General features: G+C 38.0%; 1 protein-coding gene across 1 annotated transcript in view; it reads left to right on the top strand.

Moving 5' to 3' along the window:
• The window catches only part of LOC150087008 (calcyphosin-like protein), a 103,997-nt gene that overhangs the window by 40,636 nt on the left and 41,244 nt on the right, over positions 1 to 22,117 (top strand). Inside the window, exons 3-4 of the mRNA XM_090372900.1 lie at positions 1,189 to 1,366; positions 20,945 to 21,154. Of these exons, the coding sequence (XP_090229026.1) occupies positions 1,189 to 1,366; positions 20,945 to 21,154 (388 nt within the window). The remainder of the gene's footprint in view (positions 1 to 1,188; positions 1,367 to 20,944; positions 21,155 to 22,117) is intronic.

Genomic DNA, 22,117 nt, shown 5'->3' with positions numbered 1-22,117 from the left:
ATATTATATCTCTTCGACATCATTCATCTATGGATGTGGACCTGTTTAGCTTTGGCTTATATGCAGTGGTAGTGTTAGTTCTTGGGGGTAACACCAGATGGTGCCACTATCTGCCTCAGCAGGCACTCTGACCTTGGGGAAGGTAGGTCGCTGGAGCAACTTTTGCAAAGTTTTTTTTTTTTTTAATTATTTTAATTTTTTTAAATTTATTATTATTGTAATTTTTTGAGAGAGAGAGAGCTCAGTACTCTCTGCAGTTTTTTTTTTGCATTGATTTTAGGACAATTGATGCGCAAATGGTTACAGAACATTTTCCCACAGCCAGGCACATTATTTCCTGTAATAACATGGAAAAAAATTTTTTTTTCCTCATTATTTTATATTTTAAATTGAACAATATTGAAACAATTCTATAGGTAATCGTTAGTAACTTCACTGTGCCCTTGCTAATGTTTTTTCCATTCTTAGCTATGGACTACTTTCAATCTGCCTGAGCATGCCTAAACCCCCCTTGAGTAACTATTGCAGACATCTCCCAATTTTTGAGAGAAAGCCAGTGTCAGAAATCCCATTAATTAATCACCTGCTTTAGTTTTTAAGTTTACTTCAAATTTTTATGTCCTTTTCCAATATGTTTTTAATAATTAAAAATTATTATACTGTAATTCTATAACCAGTGTATTTTATTTAAGATACATTTGTAAAAAATCAGTAGAGGTCAACCTTTGAGAACTTGTTTATTTTTAAAGTATCTTGCGTGGCTGAAAAGTTGCTGGCCTCTGATCTATTGTGACTATGAGTACAGTAGTTTATGTTTATGATGAATACAGTACAGAACTGTTACTATTAAAAAAAAAAAAAAAAATTCATTGAAATATGCCGATATGGTGCTACATTATAAATTTATAAATGTGGAAAATCATCAAATAAACCACTTACATTATGGAGTGGTTTAAAAAAACCATATTATGAATATGATATTTTAAGTTAAAAAATACTAGTTATATTGCTCAATAAAAAAAAAATGACTGAAAAGCATTTAAAAATGCTCTTGCAAGATGTGTGTGGGGGGGGGGGACAGTGGTTCACGACCTGCACAATTTGTATTTCTAAAAGCATGCATTGTAATGTGAACTATAAAATTTATGCACACATCTGTTTAATGTTTTTTTTTTTTTTTTGGAACAGAGCTTTTCGTTTAATGGATGATAACATAGATCGAAAACTTGATATGGAAGAGTTCAAACAAGGTCTGGATTTGTATGGACTTGACCTTACCAGTAGTGATATTCAAGGATTATTTAAAGAGTTAGACAAAGATGGAAGTGGTACCATAATGTTTGAGGAATTCCTGCAAGCAATAAGGGTAATTATGCATATTCTTATCATTTAAATACTGTTTTACTTTATTGGACATAACAGGTTACCCAAATTAAGCTTAACTCCCCCTCCCCTCCCCCATTTAAGTTTATGAAGAAGAAATGGTTAAGGCCGCCATAGCCTAGTGGTCAGGTACGCAGGTACATAAGTACATGTGCCTTGAGTGACAGGGGTTCAAGCCCGTGACTGCCGAATACGGTGCTGTTTCTTGTATTCTGTGTATCTTGTAAACTCCTCTGACCGTTTAGTCATCCCGGAGTATAAACAGAAAATTTATTTATTTATTTATTTTAAGGTGAAGAAAGCCAACACGAGAACCACAGGAAACTTACTGGATAAACTGGTTTGTCGCTACTGCAGTTTCTCCCTGCATTCTCAGTAAACAGGTGATGCATGTTATCAGTAGCAGCAGTGGAAGTTGAGAATGATATATCAATTGAGATGTAGGCATGACAGATGATGTACTCATTGGTGCATGAGCACAACAGCCAATAACATTATAGCATTAAGTGATTGACTGACATTATGACACACACACACACACACATATATATATATATATATATAAAGAATCTTTCTTTCTTTTCTTATTATTTCATAACCAACCCTTAAAGGTTTGGTTATGAAATATAAGGAAACTTTAAGTTAGGTAAGGAAACCTTTTCCTATTATTTCCTAACCTATTTCCTGACCTGACCTTACATGTAAGGGCAAGTCAGGAAATATAACGAAAAATAAAGAAACCATTTCCTTTTTTCCTAACCTAACCTTTGAGTTAGCAATCAACTACCCACTGGCTAAAAGCAAATTTCTGCACATCTATTCTACATCTCTTTCCTCAATTTGAATTCATGCCCCCTCAGGTTCGTAATCTGCAGAAGACGAAGAATCCCATCAGCATTAAGCATACTCAAACCGTTCAAGGCCTTATACACCTCAATCAGATCACCTCGCAGATGCCTAGTCTCCAGACGCTGCAATTTGCAGAACTTAAGCCTTTCTTGTTAAGAGGACCCATTCGTTCTCCTCACCAATCTTGTTCTTCTATGTACTAGTTCTAGCAACTCTACATCCTTCCTAAAATGAGCCCTCCAGACCTGTATGCAGTACTCAAGGCGTGGCCTAACCATTGCCTTATACAAGAGGATAATCACTTCCTTTTCCCTAGTAGCAAAATTCCTGTATAGCATTCACAAGACCCCATGAGGTGGCCTGACTGCACTGCTGAGAAAATTTCATATCTGACTGCACAATTACCTGAGGTCATTTTCATTCTCTACAACCCTGAGTATAGTACCATACAGTTTGTACATTTCTCTGGGGTTACTGCTACTCATATGCAGTACTTTGAATTTGTCAAGGTTAAACTTCAGTTGCCACTTCTCAGCCCATCTGCTAAAATTTTCTAAATCCTGTTGCAGTAGCACACTGCCATTACTGTCATTAACAACCCTGCCAACCTTTGTATCATCTGTAAATGTATACATTAAGCCTGATATACCTTCATCAATATCATTCATAAATATACAAAACCATGGGCCCAACACCAAACCCTGTTGGGCTCCACTAATAACATTAGCTCATGAAGAACTGTGCCAAAATCTACAGCCCATTGTTCGAAGGAACATCGTGAAAGAAAGAAAGGGAAGTTGGACAGAAATGTGAATCCAGATGAAATTCAACAGTGTTTCGTTATGCCCTGGAGTTCTCAAACTGTACCCAAAAAAACTCGAGATGAAATAATGAAGGAATATCGGGAATGGAAGAAAAGGAAATTAGAAATTCAAACTATTCCAAATCATAATGAAATTCAACCACAGAGTTCTACTATGCCTGATACTTATCAGGAATCTAAAACTCCAGCAGAACGAATGAAGGAATATCGTACACGAAAAAAAGTGAAATTAGAAATGGCTAATGGGTGTAATGAGATACCTGATTCCATCCCTATAGTGTCTACACAAGCTGACAGTGAGTTTGAAAAACTAATGTACAAAAACCCATTTGGATTTAGTTGTAATGTTTGTGATTGTTTATGATTCCAATTAGATTTGAAACCATTTCCAACGACTTCATATGAATTACTTCAAAATGAATTTCATTTACAAGAAGTGAGTACTTTCATATGTATAATACATGTCATACTTCATTAAAAGAGGGACGGATACCAACTATGGCCATGTGAAATGGATTTACCTACTCATTTGCCTCCACTGGATGTTATAACTGAACGTTTGATATCACCACAATTACCTTTATGCAAATTCGTTGTTTACATTATGAACATGGACAATATGGGATCATTGGACAAGTAATAAATGTACCAGTTAACGTAAATACGATAGTTCAACAATTACCTAGAGAATTAGATAACGATTATGCCATTAATAAAATGAAGACTCACATATATAAATCATCATATCTACAAGGATGTGTGTAGAAGAAAATAGTGAAAATATGGTTACAGTATTTGATAAATTCACCTTTGTATAAATTCAATGGCATAAAAGTGTGTGACGATTTTTTGGAGACAAATGATGATGTGAACAGGAACATTCAGATGAAATTGTGGAACCTGTCAACAATGGTGATGAACTATTGTTAATTCAACAACAGACATTATTATAGTCTGAAAATAAATATTTATGTATAGCACTGGGTCAGAAATAATCTCCAACAAGTTTCATATTTGATATACATGCAGAAGAACTTTCTTTTCCAGCTATATATTTAGGACATGCACGAAAATTTAAAAATGGATTGAAAATTACTCCCTTTCTGATGGTATTGAGTGAAATTCGTAGATCTGATCGTCGTGGAGTAACTCCCCAACATTTGCTATATATAGCAATGAAAATTATGTGAATGCATACTGCAGAAAATTTGCAAATTGCATTTAAATCAGTAGGAATAACAGCTAATATTACTCATTCTATATTAGAATCGAAGAATTTATAAACAAGTCATTAGAGATTGTTCCAGAATTATGGTATTCACTACAATTTCATGAATTAGTACAAGTTGTTCGACAGTCTGATAGTACATTTTCTAAAATTCTTACAAAAATAGGCAATGGAGAAGCGTTATTACCAGATGAACTTAAAATTATAGAATCGAGATTTGTTACCAAAGAAGATGCTACTAATTTATGTCCGCAAGGGATTCAAAATAAAATTCATAAAATGTCAGTGACTGAAACTGCAGGACTTCCATGCATTCTACCATTATTGAAAAGAAAACCATACATGATTACTACAAATATAGATGTGGTCGATGGATTGGTAAGTGGTGCAATCAGTATTTTAGTATATTTCATATTTGAGTATGGATGAAATTTCCTGAGTCAAAAATAGGACATAACCTTCAATCTCATTATAAACAATATGCAAAAGATAAACATTTACCTAGTCAATCCATACCTATTATAAAACGATCAACTACGATTCCATTCAAGAACAAAAGGAAATTAACATGTAGACGTACACAATTTCCTTTAGTATGTGCTTGTGCTTTGACTATACATAAATCTCAAGGAGGGACCTTTGATGGAGTTGTATATAATTATGAGAAAGATCATCATCAGCAACTTATATACATGGTGTTATCTCGAGTGACCTCATTGCAAGGTTTATATATTACAAATCCCACAACGATTTCACATTTCACCGTGGCAAAGTTACTAGAAATATAGAACTTCATGCTGAACTAGATCGCTTGAAAAATAATAAGCTACCGTCTCTACAGGATGAATTGCAAGATTTCACACAAAGTGGTATATCTATATCATCAATGAACGTACAAAGTTTACGGGCCCATGTTCGAGATATTGAAACATAAAATCTTACAGCAATCCAAAATATTGATATTAAGTGAAACATGGTTGGATAATGATGAACATATATTACTTAAACCATTCCAATGTGTGACTCAATTTAAAAGGTCGGATGTTCATAGTGGTGTTGCAATATATCAACGGGAAGGTTCAACTATTATCAGTACACATATCTTTGCACAACATAATAGCAGCAATATGACAGTGGTATCAGATGAAATTGGAAACACATGTGGATCTTTGTGCAAATTCAATTGTGAATCTATTTTCATCATTGCTACTTCAGGGATGTCGTTAGATATAATTCAAGAATTTGATGCTGTATTCCATTGAAGGTGCAAAATTATTAGAAGAGCAACTGGATCATATATCTATAGATAGTTCTTGCTAGTGATTTCAATCTAGAATTAAATTCTAAGGTTGGAAAGAAGTTTGTCAATTTATGAAAGATGTCTTATTCGTAATGTTTTCTTTTAATGTACCAGTTTCATAATGAGTTCCTGCAGTCCTGCATGAGTTCCTTCGGTCCTTGAGGATGTCACAGACATTCTCTCAGATATGCCAGACAAGCTGTACTGGCTACGTGGGAGTCTAAAATGCTGATGGAACTGATATTTGAGTGACATTCAAGTCAAGTAGACCCAATTTCGGTGAAGTCTAGACGGTCTGTGACAGCCAAATCCTCTGCTTGCACCTTCACGATGGTGGGACTGTTAGTAATCCTGAGTATAACCTCCATGCACAAGCACACTGTGGGTGACCACCCAGGTATGAACCAACGTAAGCAGGGGTCGAGGTGTGCCGCCCACACCACATGGAGGAATGCCGCCCCTCTGTGTTACCAGGCAATATTAGGTGGGAGAAGACTCTCATCAACCGGTGCAATACCACCACTTTGCTTATTGGAGGCTTGAAGTGGTGGAACCCATGTTTAGTCTCCAGAGCTAAGTTCCGGTCAACCCTTCCCCATCTCTTCCATCATGCAGTATGATTGATGACTTTTGAGGTTATGATGAACATCATGGCAAGATCCAATCTTTCTTACATTTCAAGGGTACGGCTCTAAAACGGTGGTCGCAGGTTGGCCCCTAGCTAGTTAGTACACTGGACCGAACCTATTGGTAACTCTTTAGAAGGCTTCCGGATCAGCTAATGTATAAATAATCCTGCTACTGTACTCTGCCAGATAGTGACTGAAGGGAGTCCGAGTAGTGTGTATGCGGGGGGGGGGGGGGGGAATGTCGAGGCCACGTTATGTCAAGGATCTGGATATATTCTTACCATGTGTAATCCGTATCCAAAAATATCATTACTTCATATGGCATGTTCCCCCACTTTTTCTTACTATTGAATACACTATGAATTGTCAAACTAATAGAGCAAGCTTATCTGCAAAAAGATCTAAACCTCCCAAGCACTTCCTAATTCATTTCACAAATATACGTGGTCTCAATTCTAATCTCAGCGATGTCCATTTCCACTGCACTCTGCCAAACCCCATGTACTTTTTCTTACAGAATCTCAGTTATCGGTTGATTCAACTACTGCTCATCTCAGATTTCCAAATTATTCGCTGTATGATTCCTTTCGCCTCAAAGGTGGTACTTGTGCATATGTCTGTTCCGACATTCTCTGTCAGAGAATTGGTAATTTGGAATCTCCTCTCTTCAATCGTCTCTGGCTTAAAATCTCTCTACCTCGTCAAATTCATCGGTTGTCTCTACCGTTCTCCAAACACCAATAATCACTTGGAGCTTTTTGACTTCCTCTCTTTGCAACTTGACTTTCTCCAGTCCAACTTTCCTAACAGTGAGGTAATTTTCCTTGGTGATTTTAATGTTCACAACTCCAACTGGCTTCCGTTTTCTAGTCATACTGACCCAGCTGGTCGAGATGCTGAGACTTTTGCAATTTCTAATGACCTTGCATAGATTGATCATTTACCTACAAGAATACTGGACAATCCTAATTATACAGCCACCATGCTTGGATCTTTTTCTCACAAACATCCCTTTAAGTACATGGTCGAAGTGAGTGGTCCTTTAGGCACCTCAAATCACAGCTTAGTGATTGTCTCTTCTCCAATGGAGCCTTTATCTCATGGCTATTCCCAACGTTGTGTTGTTTCGCATTACAAGAATGCAAAATGGGATGACCTGCGAGATTTCTTTTCTTCTTTTCCTTGGTCAGATTACTGTTTCAAAACTTCTGATGTCAACTCTGACATAAAAAGGATAGGTGACGTCGTAGAGCAGATATCATCTTTTAAGGGCACAAAAGGTGATATAGTTGTACACGTTGGCACTAATGATATTAAGAGTAGGAGACCGGCAGAATTACTTAACAAGTACAGGTCACTGTTGAAAAAAAAGCTGTGAACTGAATTTGAAAGCGTCTGCAATTCTGCCCAGACACGATAGGAGGGAGTATATGATGAGAGCCTTGTCGATCAATTCGGCCCTGGAAAGATTGTGCAAGGCTCAAGGGGTAGAATTTTTTTCAGCCTGGACTGTACTTGTTAACAGGAGAGATTGCTTCTACAGGGATGGGATACACTTAAATAGAAAGGGTGCAAGAATATTTGCTGATGCTATCGAGGCAGTGTTAGGTGGGTCGGAAAACTGTTAGCTTGGGGGGAGACATAGACGAATAGATTAACAGTAGCCACTGGCAGAGGTGAAAGAGATTCTTGCACTGCTTCTATTGGAATGAGCAGAAGCCTGAAAAACAAGATGCAGGATATTTCAGAGACTGCCGGGAGTCATTGCGGTACAAGTAAACACATGGGTTGTGTTAGGGTAGCTAAGAATAGAAATAGGTGCATGTATAGTTGCGTGTACACCAATGCTAGGAGTTTAGTAAATAAATTTGATGAATTTGAGGTATTGCTCAAAACATCAAAGGCAGATATTGTTGGGATATCAGAGACGTGGTGTCACACAGATATAAGGAATGCAGAACTGGAATTTGGGGAGTACAACGTCTACAGAAAGGATAGACTGGATAGGAAGGGAGGAGGGGTTATGCTATTAGTTAAGAAACACATAAAATCCAAGGAAGTGAAGCCAGTGTACATCGCTGGACAGGGCAGTGTCGAGTCAGTTTGGTGTGACATAAGCATAGGTAAATCAAAATTGAGAGTAGGAGTGTGCTATAGGCCTAATGACTCTGATGAGTATAATAAGATACTGTACAGGGAAATAGAATGGGCCAGTAAATCAGGAAATTAAAATCCCCCATGTTATAATGGGGGATTTTAATTTCCCAGATATTGACTGGAATTTGTGGGTTGGTCACTCACACACTAGCAAGGCTTTTGTGGATTTATTGGATGATTGTTTTCTACACCAGCATGTTCGGGAGGCAACTAGAGGGAGTAATACTCTTGATCTGATTATCAGTAGTGATTCTTCATGCATTAAGAATCTGCAGATAAAGGAACCACTAGGTGGCAGTGATCACAGTGTGCTGAAGTGGGATTTACTCAAGGAGGTAACTACCATCAGAGGTAAAGGGAAGGGTTTTTGCTTTCGTAAAGGCGACTATGATGGTCTGAGACAGTATTTAAATTCTATACAGTGGGACCAACTGATGATGTTACCAACAGCAAATTCAAAATGGGAAGCATTCAAGGAACTAATCTTGGAAGCTACCAGGCTTTACATACCAAACAAGAAATATTGTTCAAGGTTCAGGCCTAAATGGTTGTCAGATGAACTAATGAGACATATGGCAGAGAAGAAAAATGCATGGGATACATACAAATTAATGGGTGACATGGAAGCGTATGATAGATATAAGTTGGTCTGTAACCAAGTCACAAAGGAGATTAGGCAGGCAAAGGCAGATTATGACAAATCCTTGGCAAAGGATGCAAAGAAAAACAGAAAAGAGTTTTTTACCTATTTAAACTCAAGAAGGAAAGGGATGAATCAGATTGGTCCACTGGATGTTGATGGTTCAACAGTTGAGGATCCTGCTCAGGTGGCTAACAATCTAAACGAGTATTTTGCATCTACATTCACACATAAGGAGTTATTCAGGAAGGGGAATGTCGTAGGTGAAGTAAACATTGGCAGTGAGCTAGATGATTTTCTAATAACTGAGAGGAAAGTGGAGGAGAAATTGTTGACTATAAACATAAAAAAGGCACCCGGGGTGGATGGGATCTATCCAGTTATATTAAAGGAGGCAGCAAAGGAAGTAAGCAAACCCCTAGCCATAATTATGAGAGCTTCTTTGGACTCAGGGGAGGAATCCATAGACTGGAGATGTGCAAATGTAACCTCAATTCACAAAGGAGGATCAAAGGCTGACACAAGTAATTATAGACCTGTTAGTTTAACTTCGGTTCCAGGAAAATTAATGGAGGCACTGGTTAAAGAAGCACTGTAGGATCATCTAGACAAGAATTCAGTTATAGCTCAGACACAGCATGGTTTTGTTAAGGGCAGGTCTTGTCTGACCAATTTGATTGGATACTATGATGTAGTCACAAAAGAACTGGATGCAGGGAATAACTTTGATATTATATATTTGGATCTTAGAAAGGCTTTTGATACTGTTGCGCATGGAAGACTGCTGCACAAATTGGAGCAGTGTGGCATTGGAGGCAAATTGCTGCTGTGGATAAAGGGATCGTTGAGTGGCAGAAGACAGAGAGTGGTAATCAATGGACACTGCTCAACGTGGACTAATGTTATTAGTGGAGTTCCTCAGGGTTCAGTGTTGGGTCCATTGTTGTTTTCTGTATTTATAAATGATATTGATGATGGTATATCAAGCTTAATGTCCAAGTTTGCAGACGGTACAAAGGTTGGCATTGTTGTTAAGGACACTACTGATGCTATGCTGCTGCAACAGGATCTGGAAAGTTTGAGCAGATGGGCTGAGAGGTGGCAAATGAAGTTTAACATTGACAAATGTAAAGTACTACATATGGGAAACAGTAACCCCAGATCAACGTATCAACTCTGTGGTACTACGCTGACAGTGGTCTAGGGGTAATTGTGCAGGTAGATATGAAGTTCTGTGAGCAGTGCAGACGAGCTACAAGAGTAGCTCATGGTGTCTTGTCAATGATATACAGGAATTTTTTTAGTAGGGATAGGGATGTGATTATTCCCTTGTATAAGGCATTGGTCAGGCCACACCTTGAGTACTGTATACAGGTCTGGAGACCTCATTTCAAGAAGGATGTAGAGCTGCTGGAATGAGTACAGAGAAGGGCAACAAGATTAGTGAATGGAACAAAGGGTTGTTGTTACGAAGAAAGGCTTAAGTTTTGCAAATTAGAGTCTGGAGACTAGGCATCAGCGAGGTGATCTGATAGAGGTGTATAAGGCTTTGAATGGCTTGAGCATGCTCAATGCCGATGGGATTCTTCCTCTTGCTCAGAATAATCACCTGAGAGGGCATAAATTCAAATTGAGGAAGGACGGATGTCGGATAGATGTGCGGAAATTTGCCTTTAGCCAGCGGGCAGTTGGTTAGTGGAATAGACTTCCATCACTTGTTGTTGAAGTTGATAGCCTGAACAAATTTAAGGCTCAGCTGGACAGGTATTTCAAACGAACGGAGGGGTGAAATGGGAGTAGTGGTGGTTGTTTTTTTTTTTTTTTTTTTTTTTTGGCTGATACTGAATAAGCTTGCTTTCTTGCATCATATTCCTCTGCTAATGCTAATGCTAAATAGTCAGGCAGCCTGGCTGACTTACAGGTAGCACATTTTGGCTGCGATTCTTGTTGTTGCAGTTTTTAAAATTGCAGCCAGTGACTGCACAGTGGACACAGTTTTCTGTCTGCACCATACCTATGACAGTTAAAACACTTATGAATAGAGAAGTGCTTCCTGAACCTATGGCTGGTCAAGCCAGCATAGATTCTCTGTCCTTTGGTAAAATCTCAGCAATTATGTTCATCTGGCTGTTTTTTTTTTTTTTTTTTTTAACTATTAGTACCTTGTTTGGTTTTTAGGAGCATTAGCAACTAAGGCCATATTGCTCTGGGAATATGCGGTGGTCATTCCCTGACCTTTCTGCAACCTCCGTATGTGGTGGTGATGGGCTCGAACCCCGGTCTAATCAAGGAAGCGTGTGCTATGCACTGCTGCTCCTTCTTACCTGGCTACCGAGGTGCCTTTCTTAGTACCTCACCTTAGCTGGAATTGCTCAGCAAATTCATCAATTGTCATTGTATTTTTGAAACTCTTGTAATAGAAATCAGTCATAAGCACTCTTTCAGTACTTGCCACAATATCAAAAATTATTATATTGGGATTTCTCCCCCTGGGTTTCTCAGGCTGTAATCCCAGGTGTTTAACTTCTGGGTGATTCTCTATCTTTTGTAAGCCTTCCTTGGTAGCTACCTCTATTAAGAACCCCACTGTTTTTCACTTTCCTCATGTTATTTACATTTACATCTTTTAAATGAGGCTTGAGCTTTGTGATGACTATCTTTTACAGCCTCGCTGCTCTTCACAATGGAGTCACTTTTGGCTTTTAATATTATTATATTAGTTTCTTTTGATTTAGGCTTTTTCTTTGTTTTCTCATTTGTTTGTCTGATTTGATTAATTTCATTTTTGTTGGCCCTTGCTACTTGGGCATAACTGAGTGTTCCAATTCTTGTAACTTTTTTCCTTTTCTTCAGTTTCAGTTGAGCTCTATGAGTCTTTGTTCTAATATGGACCAACAGTTCACAATCTGAAACCTTATGGCAGATGAGATCCTCCAGGTACAGTTTGACTTCTTTTATTTTCCTGATAGGATCTTCTATTTTGTTGAAACATCAAGTTTTCTTTCTTCCTCTGTTTTTGCCACTTCTGGTTCCGTGTTCTCTTTGTCCTTATTTTCTGGCTGATTCTTCCCCTTTCTGGGGTAAAGTTTCTAAATCATCATTATTAATTTCTTCATCATTGGTGGTTCTCTCCCTGAGTATTCTTATCTGAAACTAGGGAGGTCATCCAAATCAGTATTTTGTGATCACCATGTCCTGATTTTTGGGTTCTTCTCAGTATAATTTTGGTCTTTATTTGCCATGTTACTATGTTTTCCTCTTTCCTGGAGTCATAAGGAACAGTTTGGTACCTTATTTTCGATAATTGCCCCATTATTACCCGAGATAACTTTTCTGCTTGGGTGGGAAAAGTGGAAATCCCATCCTTTGTTTTGTTGGGAACAAAGAAAGGTATTCTAAAAACTAAAAATAGCGTAATTTAGAGTTATATACTGGCTCCCCATCTGAAATAATGTGTTTAGGGCAATTTTGTAAACTAAGATATTCAAAATTTTTGAACTTCTGTGTGGCTACAATATCGTGAATTGCCACAGCAGGATCGCTACCACTGGCGCTGCAATGATAGCACCATACCGTACCAAAACTTGTTCAGAAGTCCAAAAATAAAAACAACTTATCAATAAAAATACTCTTGCCTAGATAAAATCAGTTGTTCATCTGTATGTACATTCAGATGTCCATGATCCATGTTTTTAAAAGAGTTTAGAAATCCAAAACTGCAGCAATCATTCCATCAGACTCCACCGTTTAGCAATTAATCAGACCATCGCTCTGAGTAGGGCAGTGAGATTGGCGAATGGAATGAAAGGGTGGTCTTACCAAGACAGGCTTCAGTTCTGCAAATTGCAGTGTTTTTGAGACTAGGCACCTGCAAAGTGGTCTGATCAAGGTTTTTAAGGCTTTGAATGGATTGAGCAAGCTCAATGTTGATGGAATCTTTCCTCTTATTCAGACTATATACATGAGGGGGCATAAATTGAAATTGAGAAAGGATTGTTGCAGGATAGATATGAGGCAGTTTGCTTTTAGCCAGTGAAGGTTGACAGCTGGGACAAACTTCATTCTGGTGTTGTGGAGGTGGGCAGTTTGAATAAATTAAAGGGTGAAATAGACAAATTACTGAGGGGTGTGCTAGTAATGTGGGAGTTTTTTTTTTTTTGTTTTCTGATATTTTATAAGCTCCTTGTATTAATAGGCCTCCGTAGCCGAGTGGTCAGGAGCAGGAGTGCAGTAGCACACGCTCTTTGAGTAGACCGGGGTTCAAGCCCCTGACTGCCGAATACGGTCGATCTGCCAACCCGCACTGGACCAGCGTGGCAGATTATGGTCCATTTCTCTCAGCATGAATTGTTGAGGAGGCTTCCATCCTGCAGTGGGTTGATAATGGCTGCATTTTACCTTTTTATTACATGCTGCTACTACTAATAATAATCTTACCCTTCCATTTCATTAATGATTAATATGACTTCTGTCGCTACTTATCTGCTAGCGATATCTAAGTTACTCATCTTTGAGCAGATTCTGTGGAAACATTTTCAGAAACTCATGCAGTTACTCTAGACATTTCAAAAGGTTTTTGATTATGTTTGGTATAAAGGTTTTTTGGTAGCTTTTACTTTATGGTCTGTCATATGATTTTTTTTCTAACACTACCGTATTATAAGACAGAAGTTAGATTCTACCATTACACTGTGTGATAGCAGAGAGTTCTCCACCTTCTGACTTAACTAATGTCGTAGTATAACCAAAGTTCTGTTCTTCACCCATTCTTTTTCCTCCTATATATGAAAGACTGTCTTTCACTAACTGCAAATCTGTTAGTTCAAATTCAGTTTATGATCTAAAAGAAGTTTTGAAAGAAGACAAATTAATTAACTCAAGAAAAAGAATTTCTGAATTGCAAATTTCTGCTAAAAGCAATCCTAAAAAAAGCAAACAATCTGATAATTGAGTGATTAAATGCTGAAGTGAACCAAGTCCATTGAAGTTTATTTTTAAATATTGACCTTTTTTTACTAGATTGCACATAGTTAATTATCTGACCTTATTCTGAAAAACTGAATAGAGGATGTTACATCAGTGTATCAGCTAATTAATAGTTGACAGATTTTCAAGATTTAATGTTACCGATAAAAATAGGGATATTAATAATAAAATTTATGGGCTTGGTTTACTTTAGATTCATATTTTAAATTAAAGGTTAAAGTAAAAGTATTTTCAGACAATATTAATTTATTCCATACGCTTAAATTATCATATTCATCATTCATTTCATGGTCTTCATTATTTACATGTTTTTCCTGAGACCTAGTAGGTACAGTGAGTGGTAAATTCTTATAATAACTATGATAAGCTGGAAGTATATGCTGCAGTAATGCCAGCATATGATCCTTCTATTTGGTGACTGGTTTTCTTGCTGTGTAGAGCAATTCAATCTTCTTAAAGGAAGACAATACTTAGAAGTGGTCAATGTGACCACTTCTTCTAAGGCCTTGCTTGAGAGGAATTCATCTCTGTAACATACTTAGGAGGGTTTTGTTTTGATATTTTAACATCAAGGGAATAATCACCTCCTTATCCCTGCTAGAAATATTCCTATATATCATTGACAATACACCATGAGCTACCCTTGCAGCCCGTCTGCACTGCTCAGAGAACTTCATATCTGCCTGCACAACCACCCCCAGGTCCCTTTCATTCTCTACCACTGTCAGTGTAGTACCACAGAGTTGATACGTTGCTCTGGGGTTGCTGTTTCCCATGTGTAGTACTTTACATTTGTCAATGTTAAACTTCATTTGCCACCTCTCAGCCCATCTGCTCAACCTTTCCAGATCCTGTTGCACCAGCATAGTGTCAGTAGTGCCCTTGACAACCCTGCCAACCTTTGTATCGTCTGCAAACTTAAGCTTGATATACCATTATCAATATCATTTATAAATACAGAAAACAATAATGGACCCAATACTGAACCCTGAGGGACTCCACTAATAACATTAGTCCACGATGAGCAGTGTCCATTGATTACCACTCTCTGTCTTCTCCCCCTCAACCACCCCTTTATCCATAGCAGCAATTTGCCTCCAATGCCAGACTGCTCCAATTTGTGCAGCAGCCTTCCATGTGCAACAGTATCAAAAGCCTTTCTAAGATCCAAGTATATAATATCAAAGTTATTCCCTGCATCCAGTTCTTTTGTGACTGCATCATAGTATCCTGAGCGCCTCCGTAGCCAGGTGGGAAGAAGCAGCAGTGCGCAGCACACGCTTCTTGATTAGACCAGGGTTCGAGCCCATCACCACTAAATACGGAGGATGCGGAAAGGTCAAGGGAATGACCACCGCATATTCCCGGAGCAATATGGCCTTAGTTGCTAATGCTCCTAAAAACCAAACAACAACAACGTCATAGTATCCAATCAAATTGGTCAGGCAAGACTTCCCCTTAACAAACCTGTGCTGTGTATGAGCTATAACTGAAGTCTTGTCTAGATGATTCTGCAGTGCTTTAACCAGTGCCTCCATTAATTTTCTGGGAACAGAAGTTAAACTCACAGGTCTATAATTATTTGTGTCAGCCTTTGATCCTCCTGTGTGAATTGGGGTCACATTTGCACATCTCCAGTCCATGGGTACTTCCCCTGAGTCCAAGGAAGCTCTCATAATTATGGCTAAGGGTTTGCTTACTTCCTTTGCTGCCTCATTTAATATAACAGGATAGATCCCATCCATCCCAGGTGCCTTTCTTGTGTTTATCTTCAAAAATTTCTCCTCCACTTTACTCTCAGTTATTACAAGATTATCTAGCTTACTGCCAGAGTTGAATACACCTCTGGCATTCCCCTCGCTGAATAACTCCTCATGTGTGAATGTCATTGCAAAATATTCATTTAGTTTGTTAGCTACCTGAGCAGGATCATCAACAGTTGACCCATCGATATCAAGTGGATCAATCTGATTCATCTCCTTCCTTCTAGAGTTTACATAAGTAAAGAACTCTTTGCTGTTTTTCTTTGCATTCCTTGCCAAAGATTTCTCGTAATCTGCCTTCGCTTGCCTAACCTCCTTTGTAACTTGGTTACAGATCTACTTGTATCTATCATAGGCTTCTGTGTCACTTGTTAATTTGTATGTATCCCATGCATTTTTCTTCTCTGCCATATGTCTCATTAGTTCATCTGACATCCATTTAGGCCTAAACCTTGAACAATATTTCTTAGTTGGTATGTAGCTTCCAAGATAAGTTCTTTGAATGCTTCCCATTTTGAATTTGCTGTTGGTAACATCATCAGTTGGTCCCACTGTACAGAATTTAAATACTGTCTCAGTCCATCGTAGTCGGCTTTACGAAAGCAATAACCCTTCCCTTTACCCCTAATGGTAGTTACCTCTTTGAGTAAATCCCAGTTCAGCACACCGTGATCACTGCCACGTAGTGGTTCATTTACCTGCAGATTCTTAATGCATGAAGAATCACTACTGATAATCAAATCAAGAGTATTACTCCCTCTAGTTGCCTCCCGAACATGCTGATGTAGAAAACAATCATCCAATAAATCCACAAAAGCCTTGCTAGTGTGTGAGTGACCAGCCCCCAAATTCCAGTCAATATCTGGGAAATTAAAATCCCCCATTATAAGACTTTCTGATTTACTGGCCCACTCTATTTCCCTGTACAGTTTCTTATTATACTCATCAGAGTCATTAGGCCTATAGCACACTCCTACTCTCAATTTTGATCTCCCAATGCTTATGTCACACCAAACTGACTCGAGACTGTACTGTCCAGCGATGTCGACTGGCTTCATTTCCTTGGATTTTATGTATTTCTTAACTAATAGCATAACCCCTCCTCCCTTCCTATCCTTTCTGTAGACATTGTACTTCCCAAATTCCAGTTCTGCATTCCTTATATCTGTGTGACACCACATCTCTGAAATCCCAACAATATCTGCCTTTGATGTTTTGAGCAATAACTCAAATTCATCAAATTTATTTAATAAACTCCTAGCATTGCTGTACACGCAAGTATACATGCACCTGTTCTTTTTCTTAGCTACCCTAACACAACCCATGTGTTTACTTGTACCCCAATGATTCCCAGCAGTCTCTGAAATATCCTGCATCTTATTTTCCAGGCTGCTGCTCATTCCAATAGAAGCAGTGCAAGAATCACTTTCACCTCTGCCAGTGGCTACTGTTAATCTATTAGTCCTTGTATCCCCCCCCCCAATCTAGCAGTTTTCCGACCCACCTAACACTGCCTTGATAGCATCAGCAAACATTCTTGCACCCTTTCTATTGAAGTGTATCCCATCCCTGTAGAAGCAGTCTCTCCTGTTAACAAGTACAGACCAGGCTGAAAAAATGTTGATGAATATTGTTTGAAAGGAGAATTAGTTTAATTCATACAGGAATATACTGTTTCCAGATAAATTTAGTCTCATTGCATCATTAGCTAATCTGATGAAATGCAATTATTTCTAAATATGTATTTAAATTTCATTAAGAATATATTTATGTTTACCTGTTATTTCTAATTCAGGAGAGAAGTTATTTTCAAAAGTGAAAATAATAAATAGTTATTTAAGAACAATTAAATTTGATGCTTAGTTTGCCAACATAGTCTAAAATTTAGATTAGATGAAATAATTGATCAGTTTGCAGCAGCCAGTCAAGTAGGTTACATGTCATACTAGGGGTAGAAAAAAAATCTTATGTGAAACCTTTTCATACAGTTCTGCTGAAAAAATTTTAATCATAGACAATTTTAATTTAAGTAAAAAAAATTCAGAAATTATATCATATCTACAGTCATGATAATTGAATTTTGCAAATATGTTTCTTTTGGTAATCAAAATAAGAGGTGGTATTGTGAGTATTAAACTTTCAGCTTTATCTAAAAGATGGCAGTTTAGTTAATTTTGCTTCCTATCATACAGATGTTCAGTTACTGCTATATGCCTTTTGTATAGATATTTCTGTGATTGCTGTTCTTTTGAACTTGTTCTTGTAATTCTACCTTTTTTGTTCTTAAACTGCTCTAAAACACATGTTCGAGTAGCCAACACCCATTGATATTTTAATTCCAGACTCGCTGAACTAACTCTTCTTTTGTCTCATTTCTTCCTTATGCATTGAAAATTACAATCTACAGCAATTCATGTTCAAGTTGAACAAGTAACATTTGTCTCTCAGTCAACCACATATGACAAAAAAAAGTACTGACAACTGTAAAGCATGGACTCCTAAACTTTTCTGGCTGCCGAGGAGTCCTCTATATTCTCCCGCTAAGACTGTGTAAAGTGTGTTTAGGGTCTAACGGCACCAGGGGTTTCCCCCATCTCTGTGTAGTCTACATTGTCGTGTGTTACAGAACACTGTAAAGGCAGAGATTTAAAAGTGTATGGATATTGTTGGATGTAGTGTCGTGTACCGTTGTTCATCTGGCCATTTAGCCGCTGGATCCCTACTGAGGCCCAACATTGCCCACACTTAGCCCCGTGGAGGCAAGCCAGGTACACCAGTATTTTTAAATAAGTACTCTGGCAGGTCCTGCCACCTAATTTCCTGGGATTTCAGTGGCTAGGACCCGAAAAAAAAAAAAATGGGGGGGGGTGCGCTGGAGTTTTAAGTTATACAGTGTTGGAATTAAGAATTTTGGGTGTAGGGCTAGGATAATTTTGAATGGGATGAACGCTAGTTGGAAAGCTAGAGGGGGAGGGGAGACTAAAGGCTGGGGGGTGAGAGACAGAAGTATAGGGTCGATAGAGTAGATGACCCCAAAATCAGTGAGGCAGGCCCATGCCACACCAGAAGGAAAGAGGGGACGGCGGGGAGGAGACAAGGGAACCTTCACCTTCTCCCCGCCAGGACAGGGGAGAAACAGGGCCGTGCAAGGGAGCACGGGTTCAGGATCGCCACGGCAGCAATGCTGCATGAAGTCATAGTTGGCATAGTCCAATCCGAGAAGGTCAAATTCAAGTAGTGCAATCCTGGGACAGACAGGTCCCATCCAGGTGGTGAAGTCATTTCAGTATTGAGTTAACTTGGTGGGAGGCGAAGCCAGAGCGGCAGTCATGGTAGATGGTGGTGATGTTGAGACTGCATTGTAAAGGCACAATTATTGTGCAGGTTGAAAGTCTTCACGGGGATTTCAGTATGCTGAAGCCAGTAGAGGTCTTGACACATCGCTAAGACTGTATGGTTGCTACATGTTCAAACTATAGTCAGTCTAGCTCTTCAAGGACAAAGTGGAGTTCTTTTGGAAATTGCTTTGTGAGATGTAGCTCTGCTCCAGCTCACAACTGTTTACAGTTCCCACAAGCTTGTTTTTGTGCAATAACCAGACATTCATCTAACTTCAAAACTGCCTCAAAAGCTTTGTTGAAGTGCAAAATCCAGATGTGCATACAGAAAGAAGATCAAGATCTCTTTCTCTCTCTCTCACACTCAACACCCCATTCTCAGGTTCTTAGTCATGCTACTAAGACTGGCATACTGTTTAGTTATGAAAGGAATACAGGTCCTTTCGTAACTAAACAGTATGCCATGTTGTATGTTGTATGGGACCAGGAGTAGGACCTACAGGTTCTATTAAGAATTTAGCATAAGTAATTAAATTACAATTTCTTTGTGTTCAGAATTTCAAAGTAGCAAAAATATTAATGAAAAGTTGTGTATTAAGGATCATTTTACAACTCACATATGGAATTACCTTTGAGCTTGTGGGCAGGTTCATACCTCACATAGTTAAAATTATACCTAACCTTCTTGTTCTTAGGGAAACACTTTTTCTTGCATATACCAATAATAGTTTTATTTTATATCAAAAATTTAATGTTTATGATTATAATTAATGACCTTGTACCTATAAAGATATCACATTTTATTATTTTTAGTTTATTTATTCAAAACTTCTTCAAATATTAATTGTTGATCCATGCAGTTATTTCATGTCTGACTTTGAACAGCTGTTGGTACTTTGTTCTTTAAATCATAGAGTAGGCTCAACATACCTCATGTTAAAATTAACAGAATTTGGTCATGCGACATTTAGCAAAAGTTGAGATTACAAAAACAAATATCACGCTTTTCTTGTACATACATAGTCATTTGTCTGAAGCAGTCTGCCAGTCAAGTCTTGGTATCCCAAAGATTTTCATATTTTAATTATCTAGCACTGGAATTAATATCATTCCTATAACCCCCAAGGTTACTATCAAAAATTTGGTTGATTACAGTCCCCCCCCCCCACACACACACACTTGCCAATGATATCTAGTGCTGGATTTTATGTCGCAGTCTCTGACATTGTCTATTAGAAAGCATTTTCTGGATTTTTTTTTATATCACTATCTCATTCCACTCTAGGGGTTTTGACTTTTTAGGCAGGAATATTCTCATTGATGAGAGAGACAAGAACCAGAGGACACAGCTATAAAATTTTAGGGAGCAACAACAGACTACATCTTATTTACCTTTGGGCAGCCATAGTGTAGAACACTGAAATTAGCTGCCTGTGAGGATGGCTGAGGTGGAGAGTAGCCGACCGGGCTAGCCGGTTGGGTAAAGTACCTGCCTGGCAACCCAAAGGTCGCGGGTTCGAATCCCGCCTCGGGCTTGGATCAAAGTACTGCAAAAACCTTGGGAGGTGCATTATGGCCACAGATGCCAATGCGCCAACAACTACCAAAAAAAAAAAAAAGGTGGAGAGTTTGGAAAAAATCAAGGAGAAAATGGATAGGAACTTTTTTGACAGTGGTAACAATGAGTTTATGCAGAATAAATTTGTTTCCTTACATCATTTATATAAGTCTGTTTTCATACTAATATTAATACTATTCTATGTCAATTTCCAAATGCAAGTATCCTTTTGTGGTACTATAAAAAACTAGAAAAATTGGAATTAGTTTACAAATAAAATTTTTTTGCAGCCCCCAATGTCCAAAGAGCGTCTAGAAATTATAGACGCAGCATTCAAAAAAATGGATCAAACTGGAGATAATGTGATTACAGTAGACGATCTGCGAGGAGTCTATAATGCTCAATGGCATCCAAAGTTCATTAACTGTGAAATGACAGAAGAGGAAGTATTTCTGAAATTTATTGAGAATTTTGAGAACCCCAGTAATCCTGATGGAAAGGTATAAATTCCAATATTTTAAATTTGAGTTTATAAATATGTTATACAGTAGACTTGCAATTATCTGTGGGTAGACTGACCGTGGTCTCTACAGTTCATGGAGCTCCAAATCAGATAACAAGAAAAATATGCAGATCCACTTATAAGGTATATTTTTCTGTGGGCAACAAAGTTTAATTTTAATCAGAAACCACATCCTCACCATTGCTTTTTTCTTGCCAGATCATTTCAGTAATCCTTCAATTTTCCTACTGTACAGTTAATTTTAACATTCTTCTCAGTTTTTTTTTTTTTTTTAATTTGTGTGCATCTGTCATGATAAATCAGAAAGGGGGCATTCTTCCTAGGTACACAATATCTTAACCTCATCAATTAATGTGTGCCTAAACATGAAAAAGTTTCAACTTTGATATTGATAAACAAACTTTATATGATACTTTCAAAAATAAGAATAAATTAATGTGTTTGCTAGTTTCTGACAATATACTTTTTCTGATAGTATACTAATATGAATATGTATGTAAATAAATTTACATTTTTGTTATAGTGAGTTTTTTATTTTTTTTATTTTATGGATGATCTGGGAAAATTTATTTCTCAACCAATCCTTGATAATTGTTAGTCTACTGTATAAAAACTACATAATCATTACTTTTACAGTTCAAAAATATTATCAGTTTAAGTGTTAAGCAAAAGAAAAAGTACAAAAAAACACATTTTAAAGCACATGATCACAAGTGCTGTGCCTTAAAATCTGTACATCACATTATGTCAATTGCCATAGACCACAGTTAGCATGTTAGCCACAGTTAGCTGCTCCTGCCCACCTGGCACCTCCGTAGCCAGGTGGGCAGGAGCAGCAGTGTGTAGCACACGCTCCTTGATTAGACCGGAGTTTGAACTCATGACCACCAAATACGGAGTATGCGGAAAGGTCACGGAATGACCACCGCATATCCCCGGA

This window comes from Mastigoproctus giganteus, chromosome 4, assembly GCF_048544385.1.
Source record: "Mastigoproctus giganteus isolate SK-2022 chromosome 4, ASM4854438v1, whole genome shotgun sequence".
NCBI lineage: Eukaryota > Metazoa > Arthropoda > Arachnida > Uropygi > Thelyphonidae > Mastigoproctus > Mastigoproctus giganteus.
The sequence above is the reverse complement of the archived record's forward strand: the minus strand, read 5'-3'. Positions and strand labels throughout refer to the sequence as shown.